At 39.0% G+C, this 22243-nt stretch overlaps 2 protein-coding genes across 3 annotated transcripts in view; both read right to left on the reverse strand.

Moving 5' to 3' along the window:
* The window catches only part of LOC136876336 (zinc finger protein 32-like), a gene marked incomplete at its 5' end in the record, with an annotated part of 148172 nt that overhangs the window by 11840 nt on the left and 114089 nt on the right, over window positions 1-22243 (reverse strand). The gene's annotated exons all lie outside the window — the stretch shown is intronic.
* The window catches only part of LOC136876326 (uncharacterized), an 87141-nt gene that overhangs the window by 10050 nt on the left and 54848 nt on the right, over window positions 1-22243 (reverse strand). The window contains exons 3-4 of one of the 2 annotated variants that reach the window (XM_067150181.2): window positions 9567-9785; window positions 247-341 (exon numbers count right to left, since the gene is read on the reverse strand). In XM_067150181.2, the coding sequence (XP_067006282.2) occupies window positions 261-341; window positions 9567-9785 (300 nt within the window). In that variant the 3' untranslated portion in view covers window positions 247-260. Of the gene's footprint in view, window positions 1-246; window positions 342-9566; window positions 9786-22243 lie in introns of those variants that run through there. The other variant, XM_068228427.1, reaches the window with a different exon arrangement.

A 22243-nucleotide genomic window follows, 5' to 3' on the forward strand; every position in this document is an offset into this window, starting at 1 on the left:
TCCTGCTGTCTTCTAGCCGGTAACCTCATATCTCATTATATTACCCGAGTTTAGAGAGAGTGACCAATATATTTCACAACTGTAGTAAATATCGCACGTTGCAAAGGACAGGGTGACCACCCAATATACTTCATGATAGAGTACACAAATACATATGGGCTGTCAGTAATAGGACAATGTCCAACACTCAAGTAAAAACCATGAAGTAACCTATATCAAACAGCCTTAATACTATCTAGTTCCTTAAATTTAATGAGAGCTTACCGCACTTTATCTGCACATAACGTTCCATCATTATCATCTATTCCAATGCTGACTTCATCCTTCAGATCATTACATCCCTATAGCAGGAAATGCAAAGAGGTACAAATTAAGCATAAGTTCTCTTTTAACATCAGACAGTAAAACAAGTTAATCCTACGCTTGCAAGATAAAATATGAAGAATTATTATTCACACAATGAACAAAAACAAAATCAACAACATTTTCAAGATAAGATACAAATAATCAAGTAAAACCTGTCAACCTACATGTACAGTAGCTGCTGAATCAGCTTTATAGCTTGAGAATGTTGTACTGGTCATTCAGGTACCGTACTTAATGCTCATGTAAGAGCTATCACTATGTTACTAGTACTGCAGTACCTGGTCAGTATGTGCATTTGTGATTAATATGGGCTCAAATGGAAAAAGGCAGCCATAATTTATGAGAAAGTCATAATTGATATTTGGAAGCTCCTTTATAAATAAGGAAACACGTATTTTTTGTTTTCGGGAAATTCACTTAAGGGGAAGGATGAAAGGAGGTGAAACAGTTGAATTCTTTTTATGGGGGTATTTGTATGTTGTTGTATGTTGGGTATTCAGCCCGAAGGCTGGTTTGATCCTCCGCAGCTCCGCCAACAGCTGCCATAAATAGCCTAGGCGTCGCTGAAGAGGTGTACTAGGGAAATGAGGAGTGAGGTAGTTACCCGTTGCTTTCCTCACTGAGCCAGCCGTTGCTATTACATATCAGTCTGCCAAGCCCACTGAAATGCATGCACCAACCGACCCTATGAGCGAGATTTTCACACCATTCTTACAGGGACTGGCTGCATAAGGAATGGTATTGCTAGCATCAGTCATACCTCAGTCACTTTCATATTGTCGAAGCCAAGGATGAGACTCAGACAGGTCAATGAAAATAACAAATTTGATATAGCCCATACCAGAAGACATAGTATGAAATGAAATGGTGTATGGCTTTTAGTGCTGGGAGTGTCCGAGTACAAGTTCGGCTCGCCAGATGCAGGTCTTTTGATTTGACTCCCGTACGCGACCTGCGCGTCGTGATGAGGGGTAGTGCAATGTAAACACTACATCTCACCAGCAAAGGCATGGGGGTACTTATATCTAAAAAACTGGAGGATACAGAAGTGAAAATTGGTATCTGGAATCTACTTTAAAAATAAAGAAACTCATCTTTTTGGGGGGAGGTGGAAATCAACTTAAGGGAGTGGGGGGTGAAAAAGGAGTTGAATTGTTTTTATGAGGATACTTATAGCTCAAAATCTGAAGATGCTACAGACATGAAAATTTGTATTTGAAAGAAGATTCCAAATAAAGAAACATGTATTCTTTTGTTTTCAGAAAATCCACTTAATGGGGGGTGAATGAATTTAAAAATTAGTTGAATTCTTTGTATGAGGGCACTTATACATCAAAAATTAAAGATATTACAGATGTGAAAATTGGTATTAAGAATCTCCTTTCAAAATATAGAAACATGTATCCTTTTGTTTTCAGAAAATTACTTAGTGGGAGGCGAGGGGGTGAAGGAATTGAAAAGTTAGTTGAATTATTTGTATGAGGATACTTATATCTAAAACAATCTAAACATGCTAGGGATGTGAAAACTGGTATTTGGAATCTACTTTTAAGATAAATAAAACACGATTATTTTCATAAAATCGACTTGGAAAGTGGTGAAAACTGAAATTTAGAATCTGTTTTAAAAATAAAGAAACACTTTTTTGTTTCTGGAAAATCCACTTAAGGGGGTAAAAAGAATTGAAATATCAGGTAAATTTTTAAATTGAGTAATGGTATATTTACAGTAGCCTATATCTCTAAATCTTAACATGTTACAGTCATTAAACTTGATATTTGGAAAGTCCTTTAAAAATAGAGGAACATTTTAAAAAAGTTTTAGATTGGGCTCTTAATGGGGGTGAAAAGAAGTGAAAAAGTTGAATTGATTTTTATGAAAATACATACATCTCAAAAACTGAAGATGTTACAGACATGGAAATAGGTATTTGGAATCTCTTTTAAAAATAAAGAAACACATCTTTTATTTTCGACTTCAGAGAAGACCGTTTCTCACATGTACAGTTCTATGTCGCATGATCATCTTAGGCCCAAAAGGCAATAACACAAACGTGGTTTACAAAGAGTTTCTGGGGTAAATGAAACTCAATTTTTCAGTGAGTTTTTAGCTTACGGATTTTCCGATGTCTTAGTACAGTACCGAGTAATGATTACTTTGAACAAATTATGAAATCCATGCGAGCGAAGCTGCGGATAACTGCTAGTATATATTTATATAAGGCAATGTCTTGACTGAGTGTCAATCAATGCCCAAGCAAAACTAATGGACATAAAGAAACAAATTTTTGGGGATACATTTCTGTTACAGTGTAGGTGCTCATTAAGGAAATGTTTTAAAAGTTCCACCCCTAATGGGATGAAAATGGGGTAAACCCTGAAAACCAAAACACAGTTCCTCCAAAACCGTTCACTAGATGAAGTTGAAATTTCACTTAATGATTGCATCTATATGTACTAGCTGTTAAATAAGACAAGTTTAGAAAAAATTCATTCCTTAAAGGTTAATATTTGAAAACAAAGTATTCATTTCTGTGAAACCATATGACATAGAGGGTTGAAATTTCATATCACAGTTTCTCCTATACGTCTTGCATTTTAAATAAAAAGTGGTCTGAAAACAATACACTTCTAAGTGGGTTTGACTATGGGGTGAGGCCAGATGACATAAATATTCATTTCTCTCAAACCATTTGACATACGAAATTGAAATTTCACATGATAGCTGCTCCTATAGGTCTTAGATTTTAAATAAGAATTTGTTTAAAACATTACACCCCTAAGGGGGTTTTACTGGTTGGGTGGGGCTAGACGACAAAATATATTAATTTCTCTCAAACCGTTTGACAGACAAGGTTGAAACTTCACATGATGGTCGCCCACTGTGTGTTAGACTTTAAATAAGAAGTGGCCTTAAAACAATACACCTCTAAGGGGTTTTGACTGGAAAGGTGAAGCCTGATAGCAAAAATATTAATTTCTCTGAAACCGTTTGACTGACAAAGTTAAAATTTCACAGGGTTTTAAAACAATACACCCTGAAAGGGTTTTGACTGGGGGTTGAAATGAAACCCAATGTTCATTTCACTGAAACCATTTGACATTTGACATTTCACATGACGGTTGCTCCTCTATGTCTCAAGTTTTAAATAAGAAGTAGTCTTAAAATAATGCACCTCTAAGAGGTTTTGACTCTTGGTGGTGGTGGGGAGGGGCATTGTTGAAAAAAAATACTAATTTCTCTGAAACCGTTTGACTTATGAAGTTGACATTTCTCATACAGTCTTAGATTTTAAGTAAGAAGTGGTCTTAAAACAATACACCTACCGAAGAAAATATTTATATCTCAGAAATTCTTTCACTTTACAAAGTTAAAATTTTGCATGATGCTTGCTCCTCTATGTCTTAGATTTTAAATAAGAAGTGCTTTTAAATCAACACACCCCTAAGGGGTTTTGACTGGTGAGGTGATAAGGCCTGATGACAAAAATATTCATTTTCCTGGCTTATTCTACATTCAATGTCTATATTTTGAAAGATTTGAATATCTCAAATTATTAATTGATTTTCCACCAGCTTAATACATACGGTACTATAGTAAATATTAAGGGAGGTTTCATCTTGATTATTATCAGAGTAATAGGTACTGCCTTCTATAAACACAAAACTCTATGTCTTAGATTTTAAATGAGAAGTGGTCTTAAAATAATACACCCATTAGGAATTTTGACGAGGGGGTGGAGGCAAGGCATGATGACTAGAATGTTCAATAGTGAATTACAAAGTAAAAATTTCAACTGATGTTCTAGGTGCTCAATAACAAACAGTTTTAAAAACCCATTAAACCCTCAGGCACTTAAATGGGGGTAAGACCTGAAAACAAAAATATTCATTCATCTGAAACCATTTAATGTATGAAGACAAAATTCCAAATGGTGATATATATTTTAAATCCTAGGTATTAAATATAATTTATTTTAATATTCCACCCCTAAGGGGTCAAACAGGGTTAGCTGCAGAAATGAAATTAACCTTCAGGTTATGTACAAGGATTTTTCCTATTTCTGGAAATTGTTGCACTTTTCACAATACTAAAATACTGGTAACCCTCTTGAAGGATGAAGACTTGTTCTATGTTCAAAACAAGTAGAACAGATGACCAACATCTGCCTCACATCAGACAAAAATGTTTTCAATCTCAAGATGCAAAACAAAGTGCCAGGAACATGCCAAGCCAATTTATTTAAATATGTGCCAATGCAATTCATTGCTTTGAAAAAATTAAAAGCACATTCACAAAGTACTTTCCATATTTGCATGGAATCTTTAATGGTTAAGTATTCAGCCAACAACCTTCCTTATTAGTAGTATTAGTCCAATATCTTTGATGTAAAAGTATTCCTCTGGTTATACCTTTATGAAGCTGAAAGTTCTTCAAATGCAGCATGAAAAGGTCAATAACAAAGTATAATGCCTTAACATATTGTTATGAGTCAGCCCTGTGGTAGCCTCTATCAGATTTCCTTTGACGGGCTAGTGGGTCACACAATCAGGGAGCTCTCAGCTGGCCCGGAGGGAGAGGCTGGCCTATGCGTGTATTTTTCTCTTCAGCTGATTTTGCCATGAGTTTCTGAGAGAAGCAATGAGAATGTTCTGTCTCTATCCACATCACAAATATTCCAGTACACATGAGGCTAGCTGCAGAGAGTCAGTCAGTGTGGGACTCCCTGGTGGAGTCAATGTTGAACTCAGTGTTGATGTCAGAGTTGGACTTGGTATGTTGAGGTTCAGTGGCTGGGCTGAGGATTACAGCGAAGTTGGCTATTGCTAGTGTCCCATTGGTGTCTGACCAAGGAGTGGTTGTTGTTAATAAGAGCCCACGACTGGAGCGCTATCGTTATTGTAATTGGAACAGTGTTAATGGTCATTGTTGTGAGGAGCATTGTCCTGCTGTTTAACACTGTTGGACTGTTGCTGTTTAGTTGTTCACTGTGCTTGGCAGTGTGAATCACTGGACTGTCTCTGGAGTTGAACCAATGAACAGTCATCATGTGTTGTTTAGCCAGTAGCACTGTGTTCTGACCTAGCAGTATGCACGCAGTTGCTGTGTGGGGTGACTGAACTTTGAGAAGTGAAAGTAAGGCAGACCTGGGAATAGTCCTCTCAGGTAATTCCAATTAGCTGGGACTCTCTGATGTGTGAAAAGAATGGACACTTGTAAATAGACAGCAATTACTAAGTGTGGCCATTCATGGCTGAATAGAATTGTGTGTGTGTTTTGAAATAAATGAGAGTAATAAAACAGATGGTGTTTTATTCATAACTGGCTGTTACCCATGGCTTCGCTCACAAGGATTTCATAATTTGATTACATTTTCTTTATATCTAAAAGAGATTCCAAATACCAAATTTCACATCTATAACATCTTAGTTTTTGAGATATAAGTATCCTCATAAACAGAATTAAACTCCTTATTCACTTATTGTCAATCTCCAACTTAAGTTGATTTTCCGAAAAGAAAAAAGTACCTACGTGTTTCTTTATTTTTAAAGGAGACAACAAATACCAATGTTCACATCTGTAACATGTTACATTTATGAGATACAATGTAGATATACTCATTATAAAAACTGCCCCACTCCTTTGCTGAGTGGTCAGCATTGAGGTCTCCAGTTCACAGGGTTCCGGCTTCAATTCTGCGCCAGGTCAGGGTTTTTAAATGCATGATTATTTCTCCTGGCTCGGGAACAGGTTGTTTGTGTTTGTTCCAACATTTTCCTCTTCATATTCACTCAACACACCACATTACCAACCACAACAGGAACACACAATAGGAATCACATACCTACACATACGGTTGCCATCATGAAGGGCATCCGGCCATAAAACAGGGTCGAATCCACATGTACAACACAGTTCGCACCCGCAACCCCACAAGTGTGGGTAAAGCGGTAGAAGAAGAAGATACTCATTTTAAAAATTCACCCGCTATTCCTTTCACCCCCGTAAGTGGATTTTCAAAAAAAAAAATTTGATATTTTGCCTGCATTAGCCTACTATTTTTATATCTCCCCCCCCCCCGCCCCCGTGCCCCCACCTCAAATTGTTTTGAAAATAAAATACAGCCCATGTTACTCACTGACAATGTAGCTTTCTATATGTGAAGTAATTTTTAAAATCAGTTCAGTAGTTTTGAGCCTATCGGTTACATATAAATATACAAATTTTTCCTCTTTATAATATTAGTTTAGACAATATTTTCCCTCACTTTGAACGTAACTTCTCCAGACAATATGGTAAATGAAGATGAAATATTTAGATACTTTCTAGTAGTAGTATAACAGAATCCTAGTATTTTTTGTGAAAAGTATTCCACTGGCTCTTCCTTTATGGCTGCCGCTACTTTATCAGATGGAACAAGAATGTTTTTAATATCACACAAAGTATAACTCTTTAACATATTTTCTCACACCATTGAAGGTAATTTTCTTCTTGGAGTACGAGTTAGGAAGATGCAATATCCAGAAACTATCAGAATCAGCACTGTGTGAAGTACTAGCTTGACCACATATAACAGATATTTCACCAAAGGTTGTTGTTGTGTACATCTTTGTGGTATGATGATAGTGGTGATGATGATCACTTAAGGAGCAAAAACATCAGTCTGTATTTTTGCAGGTAAAGCTTTGATACTTGCAATATTCTCTAATTTTAATCTATTGCTTTAGCTGGGGCGAACTGTGTTGCACATGTGGATTCGACCCTGTTTTATGGCTGGATGCCCTTCATGATGGCAACCATATGTGTAGGTATGTGATTCCTATTGTGTGTTATTTTTGTGGTTGGTAATGTGGTGTGTTGAGTGAATATGAAGAGGAAATATTTTGATTAGTAATGATATTCTATTGTAAATATGAACATTATTTCTCATGTTGAAAATGAAAAGCCATAGCATGTTTCTAGTTTCAACCAGGTCAGGAATGGAATGAATGAACCCCCATCTAGCAGCAACGATAAGAACTGTGCCAGCTGCCAAAGTCTGTCACACTCCTCTGGGGGCAAATGATTAATGACTGACAGGTGAAATGAAATGAGATTGGAGAGAATTGCCAGAATGAAAGATGACAGGGAAAACCTGAGTACCCAGAGAAAAACCCATCCTGCTTCCGCTTTGTCCAGCACAAAACTCGCATAGAGTGACCGGGATTTGAACCACGGAACGCTGTGGTGAAAGGCCGGCGCGCTGCCGTCTGAGCCACGGAGGCTTCTACTTCAAATATTATTAAGTTCAATTCGTGTAGCTTGATTTTGTGTAGATCTTTGACAGATTTGGTATCCATGCTGAAAAGAAGGTGGCACTACTTTACATTTAGTTTTATTCAAGTACTGTTTGTGCTAGGTCACTACATGGCACAAAAATGGCAACAAAAAGAACTCTCTTTCGGCCGATTACCTTAGATGTTAGGCCTCTTTAAACAACAAGTATCAAAAAGAACTCTATAGCTCAACCACCCTCTTGCACCTTTCAATGTGAAACAGCTTTTAGAATTATAAACAAGATCATGGCTGAAAGAGTTTCTTTACGATTTGCTTTACATCGCAGTGATGCAGGTAGGTCTTATACTGATGACAGGATAGGAAAGGGCTAGGAGTAGGAAGGATGTGGCCATTGCCTTAATTAAGGTAAGGCTCCAGCTGGATTTGCCTGGTTTGAAAATGGAAAACTACGGAAAACCATCTTCAGGGCTGCCAACAATGGAGTTTGAATCCACTATCTCCCAAATGTACGCTCACAGCTGCATAATCCTAACCACATGGCTAACTCGGTCGATATGACTGAAAGAGTAGAGTGAGATCACCTCCGGGGGACTTCAACCCTGAGTTATACCAGTATGTGAAGTCGTGACTGTCAACAGGATGGTGACAGACAGATTGAGACATTTGTTGGGAGCAGGAAACTACAGAAAACATCCTTTACGAGTCACCACCATTTCTTATGAAAGGTAATGCATTAAAGATGAGTCCCTATTCTTCCATCTAAAGCAATGAGTTTTGCCTATTCTTTGATAGGGATTTAATTCTACATCTTGAGGTCTTCACTCCAACTCAATGGCAGCTTGTGAAATTTAGTAATGTGGATTCATACATTTCATTCGAAAGATGTACAATATTAACATAGCATTTTCCCATGGATAATCACTCAAAATAAACATTCATCTAAACCAGAAATACAGAAGTTGATGATGGTGCTGCTGAATGTTTATATTGAAAATGAAGTGTAGGCTTGAATAATCTACTGTACATCTACGAGAACAGTCCTGAGAAATGTTCAGAAGTGGAAGTAGCATTTCAAAAGCCTTGATAACTAGCATTTTCTAATGCAAGACTTAAAAGAGTTTGTTTCAAGAGAACACTAATTCTGTTTACTGTTGTTATAAAACACACATTTTAAGCTGTTACCATTAAAGACATATTCACATCAACATAAGTTGTCATAAGTAAATGGTAATTAGAACTACAGAAAGGTAAGCATGTACTACTAGTTGGCACAATCTTCTTTGAAATACTTCAACTTAATCTTCCACCCACCTCCTCTTAAGTGTCAACAAACCAGAGATGAACCCTGCTTTTATTCTATTGGTTTGAAGAGAGAAGGATAGTGTGAGTGATATTATCAGAAGTGTAATGTTACAAAGAATGAAAGCATACAAGAGAAAACTTTCTTTGTCAATTTCTGCATTTATTTTAAACATGTTTTCTCGATACCTCTCAACACTTGTATTCTGCCTAGGGCTATTTTAGAAGCTTTTGCTGGTGCACTCAGCAGAATAAACCATCCAACTAAGTGAAGAAAGCTGAATAATCAGCAATATCCTATCTGATTTCACCCTTAGGAAAATAAGTGGCTTTTTTGTAGTACCGGTAAGGAGTTTGATGAACCATGAACCTAAAGACAAGTTGCACATGCTCCAGCTATAAGATTATCAGACCAGAAAGATGATGATGATGAGTGTGAAAAGCAAGTACCATCAAATGCAGTTGACTTCTTGTCCACTTGACAACCTACCTTTTACTTTTAAGTACCGCTGAGCTATTTTTCATCTCCCTTAAGAATATCAGAATATAAGTTACACATTATAATAAGAAAATTAGGAAATAAAATTGTTTGTATTATTTTTACAAACACTGAAAAGTCTCACCTTAATAATTATTGGGTGATGCACCATTCCTGAAAATGATGCATCATTGGCTTCCTCCTCTTCATCTGTGACTTCAGGTGCACTATCTCCAGTTTCTAATTCATCTTTAATCAATAAGGCTGCAATTTCATGAGGAACTTCATTTGATGCACTGGTATCTTCCCCGTTTGCTACATCTAACTCCTCTTTATAATCATCATCATCATCATCATCAACACCCTGAAAACATCAGGCTTTATATTAAACGATACTGTATAAGCCTACTGCGTGTTATCATGCCCAAGTGCAGTGGCGGCTCATGACAAAAGTTTTAGGGGGTTCACAACAACACTTTTGTTCATGTCTCAAATCAGCAAAAAGTAATATAGGTACATAAATCACTTCACTAAAAGTTCCTTGTACGGTTCTTTTTTCACAAATAATATGGCTGAACCCCTGTAACCGAGGATAAATTTTATACTAGACTGATCTCTTAGTTTAGAACAAAAGTAAAATTCATAATAACTTTACTACACTGCAAATATTGAAGGATGCAAGTATTATTCTTGGTTTTAAATAGCATGAAGTTCATCTGGGTGTTAGTGTAGAACAAAACCAAACCCCATTGTCTACCGACAGCTGGTCAGCCCGATGGCCTGCAGATAATGAGGTGTCATGTGGTCAGCACGACGAATACTCTCGGCCCTTATTCTTGCCTTTCTAGACTGGGGCCGCCATCTCACTGTCGGATAGCTCCTCAATTGTAATCACATAGGCTGAGTGAACCTTGAACCAGCCCACAAATCCAGGTAAAAATCCCTTACCTGATCGGGAATCAAACCCGGGGCATGCGGGTAAGAAGCAGGCGTGTTACTCCTACACCATGGGGCCGGCTGTGTTAGTGTAGAACAAAAGTAAAATTCATAATAACTTACTGCACTGCAAACATTGAAGGATGCGAGCACTATTCTTGGTTTTTAAATAGCACGAAGTTTACCTGGGTATGACGAGAAGAATAGAAACAACGTGTACTGCATTTACCAGTCGATTTTAACAAAATAATTGTTTCCATATTTACCCCAACAATCTCCACATTATCTCAGTTAATCAGGCTTCTACTGTATTACATGTTAATGCTATGGGAAATCATCCCCTTGTAATGCTAATCAGAGTGGAAAATGGAAATGTTAAAACCCTTTGAACAATGAGGTTATCAGCAAAATAAAAAGAGCCATGAATGATATGAAAATTAAGGACTCCCTAAGCCTTGCAAACCACGAGGCAGAAAAGAATATGAGATAACCAAGGGAAGTTAGATAGAGAAGATGAGAGTGAAGAAGCTAGACAAGTAAGTGAAAGCAATGTTAGACTCGATTAAGTACCCTATGATTATGAACCCACAGTCTCAAGTTCAGAGCTCTACAGACCCTAGCTCAGTCCCAGAATGCAGGTTCATTACCACATAACTCCTAGCTGAGTCTTATATTGGTTAAATTTAATTATGGTGGGCTTATCATTTTCATGTTATCAGTTACCTTGAGGGATGCCCAGCAGTTGTGACAGGCCGCCCTAGGTTCATCTGGTAGGACATGGGTGTGATTGCCCATAACGAAGATGAAATATTATTTATAAACAATACTTCTACTTCTGAAGAGGCACTCAGTTTAAACCAAAAGTGATAACCAGCTGTGCATATCTCACAGTGCCAAGGTTACCTCTCTCTCTCTTCCAAGAGCTGCCATAGTCCATGCGGAGCAGGCTTTTTTTTTTTCCTTACTTTGTCCATTTCCTTGGCAAATTCTCATTCCCTTCTAACTCATTGGAATCATAAAAACCTCTTTCATTTAACTATAGCTTTATTTTTACAGAAGGGATTTTCAGATGTCATTGAGATAAATTGATGAGCATGAGATGAACCAAGATGTTAGTAGTTGCAGCCATGACATTCCAATCATTGCAAATATCATCATAACAGGTTTGTAAGCTTTCAGGTATATTATGGCTTGCTGAGGAAAGAACAAACAAGTCTTATTTGCTGATACAGCAGCATCCATGGTACTGTCGCAGGAATGAAAAGCTCTTCAAGTTTTTTTAATCAAAGTTTATACATGTTGGATATTTTGCTCATGCAACTGCAACCAATGAACAGTATGAACTTCACCAAGGTACCAATTTGTAAAACCATACTTAGTGATATAATAAATTCAGTCTTACCTTGAGAGTCTTTTGTCACAACCAAAATGAACTATGAACTCCATGTCGCAGTTTTTTCATCACAGAGATAATATGTCACAGCAGAATTTATGTCATTCAGATATTATCCCATATGTAAGAATATTTTCAGCTTTGTCATCCAGTCAATACAATAACTACTGGTATATGACACAAAGTTTTATGGTGATCATAATTTTATAGTGAAGTCTAATAAAACAGTTTTGTAGGTGTAACACTTCATGATGGACGGACGGACGGACGGACGGACGGACGGACGGACGGACGGATGGATGGATGGATGGATGTTTAAAGAAAAGGAAGAAATAATTTGTAAAATTCTATTGAGAATGCACCAGCAAAGTTGCAATCAAAGGTTTGCAAATATTCTGTGGTCTTGTTGCATCGACAGAAACAAATAACCCATTCAACATTCTAGTCAACATCCAGGAACTACTTTTTCATAGGGGAGTGACCACTTTGCAATCTTGCGATATTGTGTCATATCTGAGCAGTTTCTTTCTGTAGACACCCAAGTAAATGATAAATAGACAGATAATCATTACCAGTCATTTTGTTTATGCAACTATTCCATGCTTTCCAAGTATTGGTTGTATCAGTAATAACAAAAATTATGTCTGAAATGGTCCACCTTATAAATAGTATATTATGTAGGCCTAATGTTTACATTACATATTTTAGTTGGGGGAACTATTTTTGGCCTTGGCTGACCATCATCAGCCATGGGACAAATGTATACAAACACATTTAATAACTAAAACAAATGTACAAACATACACAATGACATTAAAAGGCATCAAAGGCATCTAGAAATCCTCAAATAATGTAAACAATACTTAAATATGTAAAATGGAATCAAAATAGAGACATTAGTGAGATCTGAAATCCTGCTACTTAATAAGCACTTTCTCTCCCTTTAGTTCATTAACTTTTGACTATCATTTATTTAGGTCAACTTCATGGACACCATGTTGAATTGCGAATGTTACTTCTCTACAAGCTGAAACCTAAGAATGTGCTAGCTACTTAGACATATTTTCGTGTGCTGCCCTTGACTCATCACTTGACAACTTCCAATAGAGAAACCTTTCAGTGCTTTAAAGAAAATTAATTACTCAAGAAAGTTTTAACAGGAAGCATTGAAGAAACATGTTTTAACACGATGCAGTGCATCGAAGGATTGTAGATCTCACTAGGATCTCTACTTTAATTCCATTTTATATTTAAATGTTGCATGTATTGTTCATTGTTCTAGATGCCTTTAATGCATTTTAATGTCGTTGTGTATGTTTGTACATTTCTTTTAGTTATTAGATATGTCTGTATAAATTTGTCCCATGGCTGATGATGGTCAGCAAAGGCCAAAACTAGTTCCTGAACTAAAAAATGTAATGTCATCATTACATAATATAGAATTGATAAGGTGGACCATTTCAAATATAATTTTTGTTATTAATGTGATCACAATTCAACACAGATCAAAACATGAAGTTTATACCTTACGGGTATGTGGCAAAGTTAAGATAACCCTATTACAGCAATTCCAGGTTGCTGGAGAGAAAATTGGTCTCGAGGTAATTACAGATTACCAGCTGATCATCACTAATCACTTCTCTTAACAAATGAAATACCTCAGGGGATGATCACCTATCTTTTAGGCCCCTTTAAACGACAAACAACATCATCATCATCATCATCAATACCTCAGAAACATGGTATAGAAGAACAAAGGGCTGTATCGAACGAAATTGTGCCCGTGTTTCAATGTTGTCTTTATCCCTGTATTCAGCTGCCAAACTTTCCACTTGCATCCTTTACCACAGACATTGGGAAAAGTAAAAGAAGCAACCAACAATTTGGGAATTACAGAAACCGTTTCTCATCACTACCATTGCTGTCAATTCATAGCCCGTCGATATAAAATCCACTTGTAGGTTTCTGCCAAATCGGTTTGAAATGTTCTGCTTTAGTACATGACATGGAAGATTTAGTTACACATTCCTTTATCATGTCTCTTAGTGCATAAACCTCAGAGAAGAACTGTTCATATACTTTGCTATGTCACTGTATAACTTCATTGTTATTTTAGTGGAGACCTTAAACGTGCCGTCGCATAACCAATACCTCTCCTTCCAATATATTGTGCCGTATAAGAGCCATGAATTAGTGATCCAGGCACATATATTCAAAATTTTATTCAACATGTTCTGTATTTGGCGTGCGCAGATCCGAGAGCGGGACGCGTGAGCACTGAACCCATGGAAATTTCCACCCAAGGAGTGAGTGCAACAGATAAATTTTTGTGCGACAGAAACAGAAGAGTGCAGGTCTCGAGCGCGTACCATGTGATAATACCGTGGGGGTGAAAATCGCGGAGAGCCAACATTCTGCACAGAAATTTTATGTGAATAGCCAGCCAAACGGGATGAAAAGGTGGAGTTAGATTAAATTTGCACCTCGATTTACACAATAATTAGGATAACTAATGACACCACATGCCCCTTCAGAATTAAGAAAACCGGGCGAGTTGGCCGAGCGCGTAGAGGCGCGCGGCTGTGAGCTTGCATCCGGGAGATAGTAGGTTCGAATCCCACTATCGGCAGCCCTGAAAATGGTTTTCCGTGGTTTCCCATTTTCACACCAGGCAAATGCTGGGGCTGAACCTTAATTAAGGCCACGGCCGCTTCCTTCCAACTCCTAGGCCTTTCCTATCCCATCGTCGCCATAAGACCTATCTGTGTCGGTGCGACGTAAAGCCCCTAGCAAAAAAAAAAAAAAAAAAGAATTAAGAAAAATTGACAGGAAGGGGTATGCTACATATATGACGTGCTACAGGAATTCCCCAACTGCCTCAAAGGCAGGGATGATGTTTTGGATAACTACAAGAAGTTTACGATCGAATTCGTTTCCGTATACAGTCAAGATTCAAGGGATTATCTTAGCTACCTCTCGAGCGCACTGCTTCACTGATATTCGTAATATGAATGGAATAGATCGATATTCTCTCTGGGAGGTTTCCAGGGTCAGCCATCTTGTGCCAGGCTTAAATAGACCATGAAGGCGCGCATCCCGGTCAGTCAGAGAATAGTCACATGGCTCGCTCCACGCCACTCGTCGCAAAAATCAGTCTCTTTGTGCGGTGATGATCTGAGACAATAATCTTAGATATAAAAAGTCTTATTCTGAAACAGATCACGATGCATGTGTTTGGCAGCGCACAAATTCCGAATAATTCCTGTAACATTTACAAACGGTTTTGTAACTATTGTTTAATCGGGGTTCAATTCAGTGTGCGACCATAGCCCTGAGATCACTGTAGAGTGTGATTTTAAAACTACGTGAACGTGTGACTAATATTCTCTGCTGATGCAACCGTTTTCTTCAGTGGAGAACGAGATGCCAATGATTTTCCAGGAAAAAGCTTCTCAGTTCTGGACCTCTGATATACCAATGACGATCATTGCTGGCATGGAGTTTAAAAGTCTTCCCGGAGTGGGCCTGCCCGAGGTTCGAACGGTAGGCACAATGCAGTATCCAGATAAGTGCATAATCCCATTATAAGTAATTATGAATGCGTAGCTTGTTAATAGTTCAGTATTAGATTAGGATGTATATTTATCCTATTTAGGGCTTTAGTATAGGAAGCTTTTGAGTGAGTTAATGCAGTTAAATTTTGCAAGAAATCATGAGGGGATCATTGTAATTAAATAAATAAATAGCCTTGTGAATCCCCTAAGTGCTATGGCCTCCTGCATGCATGGATAGTGCTCAGTTTAACTCATCAGATGAGCAGGTCCTGAAGAGCATTGTTATATTTGTTATTTCCTAGTTTATTTCGTGAAAACGTATTACTGCATGTTGTACTATTGTGTAGTCTCACCTCCGATTGGATGCAATTGTGCTTTTTGAGATCAACAATTCGTGAAAACGCACTATTGCATTATTTACACTTGTGCAGTTTTTTCCTCAGAGAGGGTTGAGATTCCTCCTTGGTGAAAGCGTACCCTTGCACACTTCGTTCTCCATAGCTTCTCCTCCGAATGTTGTAGCTTTAAATTTTTGAGCTTATCCTTCGTTAGAAATTCTCTATGACATACTTTACATATGTATTCCGTGATAACTTATCAGACCACTACTTCATGCAAACGTCATGATGTCTATTTGACAACAGTCCTGCTACTTTCCCGAGTGATTAGAAGATGACCATCAGGATTTCCTCTGCGTGGAGCCGTACTATTGTATTTTGTACATTTCACCCCTGTCCTGAAAACGTATTTGGTTTTCCGTGGTTTCCCATTTTCACACCAGGCAAATGCTGGGGCTGTACCTTAATTAAGGCCACGGCCGCTTCCTTCCAACTCCTAGGCCTTTCCTATCCCATCGTCGCCATAAGTACTATCTGTGTCGGTGCAACGTAAAGCCCATAGCAAAAAAAACGTATCTCAACATAATTTACACCTGCGCGGCTTGTTTCCGGAGTGTACGCGAGGATAGTGTTTTTATGTTTACCACTTCATAAAAACGTCCTTTTGTATTATTGGCACCTTTACTGCTTTACCCCACAGTGATCAGAAAGGTTACTTTCAGGTTTCCCTCTTTGCGGAAGAGCACTCTTGTACATTTTACCGTTGCACAATTTCTATAATATATATCTTAATCGACCTAGCTTATCACAAGGCTTGAACCAAATGTGTATCCCGTCAGGTTAGTGATCTCTGCACACAATTTTTCCTAGGTGTTTCCACTCTTGCTTTATCTTTGCTGTTCTTGTCCATTATTTTCCTCCCCATTTCGGAAACCAGTGTGGTCATCTAGTTCTTTGCCTGCCCACGTTCCGTCTTCCTTGTCTGGGATCCCACATTGTCATTTTGTGAGTCCATCGACTTTTGTGCAATCGCGCTACATGTCCTCCTCATTTCCATATTAGCTGATCGGCTGTCGTCAGAGCGTCTTTCATGCCGGTTCTCCTTCGTATACAGTATCTTCGTTCCGTATTATGTCCCCCAATGAGACCTGGAGTATTTTTCTTTCCGTTTTACGCTGGCATATCTGGATCGTTTACCTTTATTTCAGTGTTAGTGCCTAGGTTTGGCATCCATATAGTCGGACCGATATCACACATTTTTCTAGGACTTCAGCCTTCCGGGTGAGTTTCTGAGTCTTGTCAGTCAGTATGAATTTTAGAGACCAGAATCTCCTCCATGCTTGTCCTATTCGCTGTTTATCCTCTTTCTCTGAACAGTTGGAGAATGATATGTTCTGACCAAGGTATATACAGTATATATTCCTCTTGGTATTCCAATGTTTCTCAACTTTGTTTCTCTTGGGCTCATTGTCAGGCCCACTTCTTTGCTGGTGTTGTCTAATTCTATTATCATTCGTTCTAGCTCAGTTGCCAACTCTGTCACCAATACGATGTCGTCTGCAAATCGTAAGTGCGTTGGTCTTGCTCCATTTATTTTGATGCCGCATTTGTTTTCCCAGTCTAGTTTCCTGAACTGATTCTCCAGTATAAAAGTTAATAATTTTGGTGAGACCGGGAGAGTTACCCATGCGGTTAGGGGCACCAGCTGTGAGCTTGCACCCGGGAGATAGTGGGTTTCGAACCCCACTGTCGGCAGCCCTGAAGATAGTTTCCCGTTGTTTCCCATTTTCACACCAGGTAAATGCTGGGGCTGTACCTTAATTAAGGCCACGGCCATTTCCTTCTCACTCCTAGCCCTTTCCTATCCTATCGTTGCCATAAGACCTATTTGTGTCGGTGCGACGTAAAGCAAAATTATTTTTTTAAAAATGGTGAGAGACGGCCACCTTGCTTTACTCCTCTTTCTATCTTGATGTTCTTTCCATCACTTCCTGTTTTTATTCTGGCCTAGCTACCGTCGTAAAGTTTATCCAGGAGTCTGATGTATTTGTACTGGATACCTTGTTAGTTCAGTGCTTCCGAAACGTATTCCAGTTCCACGGAGTCGAATGCTTTATTGTAGTCCACAAATGCTATATAAACACCCAGATTGATTTATTGTGGTTTTTTTCGATCAGTTGATTCACTGCTTGTAGGTGGTCTGATGTACTGTAATTTATTCTAAATCATGCTTGTGTCATTGATTGTTGTTCGTCTAGTGTTTTCTTCATTCTCTTGGTTAGGCCCTTTAGATATGTTTGTAAAGATTTACAAACAGGGTGATCGGTCTCTAGTTATTTATATCGTCTTACGCTCCTTTTCTGTGCAGAAGTATGGTGATGCTTGGTTTCCAATCCCTTGGTATGTCTTCTGATTCGAGTATCTTATTAAATAGCGTAGTGATGAATGGGGCTATGTCTTCTTCATCCGATTTTATGAATTCATTGTAGATTCCATTTTTTCCTGGGGATTTTGCATTCTTCGCTTCCCTTATGGCTGCTCTTATGTCACTGGCTAGAACGAGTGGTATTTCTTCCTCAATGTCCTCTTTTGTCGTCTTGTGACACTGTGTGCCATTTTGGGAGTTACTTGTATATAATTTCCTGTATAATTCTGTCGCTTGTGTCATTATCTGTCTCTCGTGGCTTGTCTTTTACCATTGCTGTATTTCACTCCCAGTACCAATGTTTGTTCCCTTTTCGTTCTTTTATTGATTTTTGTATATTCCATATTTTGCGTTCGTTTTCTTTGGCTTGTGGTTTTAAACGTTCTCTTTTTTCGATCAGTCTTTTGGTGTTATCCTTTAGCTTTATTCTGTTTCTTCTACTGTTTCCCGGTGTCGAGGATTGCTTGACTGAGAGGGATATTCAGTTTACGAGCTCTGTGTAATATTGTTATCTTCAGATATGTTTGTTGGTTGAGATCTCAGAGGCTGTGTTGTAGTGCTTTTGTGTATTCTGACGGATCTGTACTTTTGGGGTTTGTGGTCGTCTTGTTGAAATGGTGCCCCTTTTCCTCCTCATTCTCAATTTCAATCGGACCATTCCGTGGTCTGTATCGAATTTTAGACCATAGATTCCTTGGATGCCTTTTACCACTTCTAGGCTATCGGCTAGGATGTAGTCTGATTCATTTTTGTTTTTTCCATTCGGAACGATCCACGTCTATTTGCTTTCCGTGTTTTTCTTGTAAAAGGGTGTTTGCAATTTTTAATCTTTGCCCTAGTGCAAACTGTCTGTCTCCCCTTTCATTTCTTGTTCCATATCCATATAGCCCCTTGGGTTCTTCGCTTTCGTATTCCTTTTTCTCCACTTTGCTGTTGAAGTCACACATTACGGATGTTCTGTGTGCTTTGTAGTCGGTTAGTGTGTCTTCTAGGAGAGTGTATAAGTCTTCAATATCTTCTTCTGTGCTTACCTCTATGGGTGCGTATACCACTACCTTGATTATTGTGATTATGAGTTTTTTATTTTAGCGTTAATACCATAACTCTCTCTTAGATTCCTCTTAATTCCTGTATATTCTGTTTTAGATGGCTTATAATTATGAATCCTACGCTTTTTTGTCCACTTGTTTCCCCTATGTACTGTAGCTAAAAATGTCGCCATTTTCATTTTCCCATTTCCTAGCAATAGCGGTGATTGGGAATTGGAAGGAGGTGGGAAATACCGGGGAATGTAGGATATAGCGGGGTCAGGGCCGCAGGGGACGGGGTGTATATACATGAAAACTGAAGGGAAAAAAGGCTACAAAATGGAATTTCGACAGAGAGGTGAGGGATGACAGCCTACCAAGTTAACTGTAGTGAAATTATTTATTTCAGATTTTGATTCAATACTATACAACAACTTTTCACCAAAGGAACAATAATTACACAAGTATAATAATTAAACAGAAGTACGGCGTGATTATACAGTTAAAATTATGTTAATATTTGACTACACACTAAGAAACTAACACACTGGAAAGAGATTTCCAAACTGACGAATGCGTGCGGCAAGTAGGTGAATCATACTTCGGTGTCCACGACCTTCGTAAAAAATATATCCCTACTACCCTTCCTCACAGCATTTGCGAAGTCTTCACTACTTGCTGCGGCACTTTACAAATCAGTTAGCCGCAGCGAACGACATTTTGTGCTTATTTCCGCTAATAATTTTGTTAATAATGAAATTAAATAAAATACAGCAGGGCTTGCAACATTTTTTAAATAATTCCTATAATTCCTGTTTTCAGCCGGCTAAAATGGAATACAAATGTAATGCTTTCTCCAAAAAGCAGGGAGGGGAGACTGCCCCCCCCCCCGCTTTATCGCCGTTAGTGAGGCCTAGTAGGCCTATATCGAATTTTATGTTCTTGAATGCATTTTGGAGTTCCAGTTCCTTGTCTTCCGTTCTTAGGGTTTCAACGTTTAATGTAGCTAGCAATAATTCGTCTTGGTAGCGTGTTGATTGTTTTTGCTCTGAGGTTTGGCATTTTCCTTTCCCCCGTGTTTTATTCATGTCATTCCAGTGTATCCATTGGCCGTTCAGCATCATTTTCTGGTAATCCACTCTCACATCACTGTTACTCTTGTCCCTTTCTTCCTTAGCTTTCTGTCTGAGTGATACTTGGATTGCTCTCTCATTTCTGGTGATGTCATCATCTATGTAGACATCTTGTCCCCTTAGTCTGTGTTTGTTTCTGACAATTTTTAATTTGTCAGAGAAGTGTTCAAAACTGACTTTCACTATCCCTCTATTTTTTCTTTTTTTTTTCCCCCCCCTTGCCGACGTAGGTTGCATTACTTGCTGTCACTCCTGCTTCTACTCTGTTTAGTATTTTATTGATTTTGTCCTTCAATTCGTCATTTTTGTCTTCTTCATAAGATAAATCTTTGCTTTTGATCACTGTATTGTTTCTCTTTTCTCCTTTTGCCCTCTGTTCTTCTCGTTCTTCTAGTATATTTATTTTTTCGGTTAGCGAGTTTATCTTTTCTTGTGTTTTGTTGTTTGCATTGGTGACTTTCTCTTCTAACGCACCGTTTGCTTTTTCATAGTATTCATCTCTTTTTCCGACTTCGTTCTTTATGCGTAAAATTTCTTCTCTTGTTTCTTGTTGGAAGACTTCATTTGTTTTCCCAGATTTTTAAATTCTAATAGTATTTCAGCAAACATGTCTTCAATATCATTTCCTTGGTCTTGTATGTTGACTGCGGAGTCCTCTTCTCCAGAGCTTTCCGAGATTGGTATTGTATTGATACTCTTTTTGTGTTTTATGTTTTAGTGGCGGACTGTGTTTTGGCAAATACAGTAGAGACAATACGCGACACTCTGCGGGATAACGAGGGACAGTGATTAGAGCTCTATCTAGCGGAATGACTTGAAAGTTACTGATTCTGTCATAAGAGCACGTGTATTTGTTTGTGAAGTCATTCTTATATATCTCCTCTCAATATGAGTGGAAAGAAATATGCTGTGTTTGGCTGCAATAACTCTGAAGTGCAGAAGGATTCGCGGTCTTTCTTCCCTTTCCCTCGTGACAAGAAAATGTAAGTAAATAATGTGTTTCCATATACACTGACTGACAGAGCAAATGCAACACCAAGCAGGAGTGGTTCGAAAGGGATGAAAGTTGGGGAAAAAACAGAGACGGCACGGACGAATAATTGATGTTTATTTCAAACCGATATGCAGGTTACACAATGCGCACGGCATCGACTCAGTAGGATGTAGGACCACCGCGAGCGGCGATGCACGCAGAAACACGTCGAGGTACAGAGTCAATAAGAGTGCGGATGGTGTACTGAGGGATGGTTCTCCATTCTCTGTCAACCATTTGCCACAGTTGGTAGTCCGTACGAGGCTGGGGCAGAGTTTGCAAACGGCGTCCAATGAGATCCCACACGTGTTCGATTGGTGAGAGATCCGGAGAGTACGCTGGCCACGGAAGCATCTGTACACCTCATAGAGCCTGTTGGGAGATGCGAGCAGTGTGTGGGCGGGCATTATCCTGCTGAAACAGAGCATTGGGCAGCCCCTGAAGGTACGGGAGTGCCACCGGCCGCAGCACATGCTGCACGTACACGTAGCGGTGGGCATTTAACGTGCCTTGAATACGCACTAGAGGTGACGTGGAATCATACGCAGTAGCGCCCCAAACCATGATGCCGCGTTGTCTAGCGGTAGGGCGCTCCACAGTTACTGCCGGACTTGGCCTTTCTCCACGCCGACGCCACACTCGTCTGCGGTGACTATCACTGACAGAACAGAAGCGTGACTCATCGGAGAACACGACGTTCCGCCATTCCCTCATCCAAGTCGCTCTAGCCCGGCACCATGCCAGGCGTGCACGTCTATGCTGTGGAGTCAATGGTAGTCTTCTGAGCGGACGCCGGGAGTGCAGGCCTCCTTCAACCAATCGACGGGAAATTGTTCTGGTCGGTATTGGAACAGCCAGGGTGTCTTGCACATGCTGAAGAATGGCGGTTGACGTGGCGTGCGGGGCTGCCACCGCTTGGCGGCAGATGCGCCGATCCTCGCGTGCTGACGTCACTCGGGCTGCGCCTGGACCCCTCGCACGT

The sequence above is a fragment of the Anabrus simplex genome, chromosome 1 (assembly GCF_040414725.1).
Source record: "Anabrus simplex isolate iqAnaSimp1 chromosome 1, ASM4041472v1, whole genome shotgun sequence".
NCBI lineage: Eukaryota > Metazoa > Arthropoda > Insecta > Orthoptera > Tettigoniidae > Anabrus > Anabrus simplex.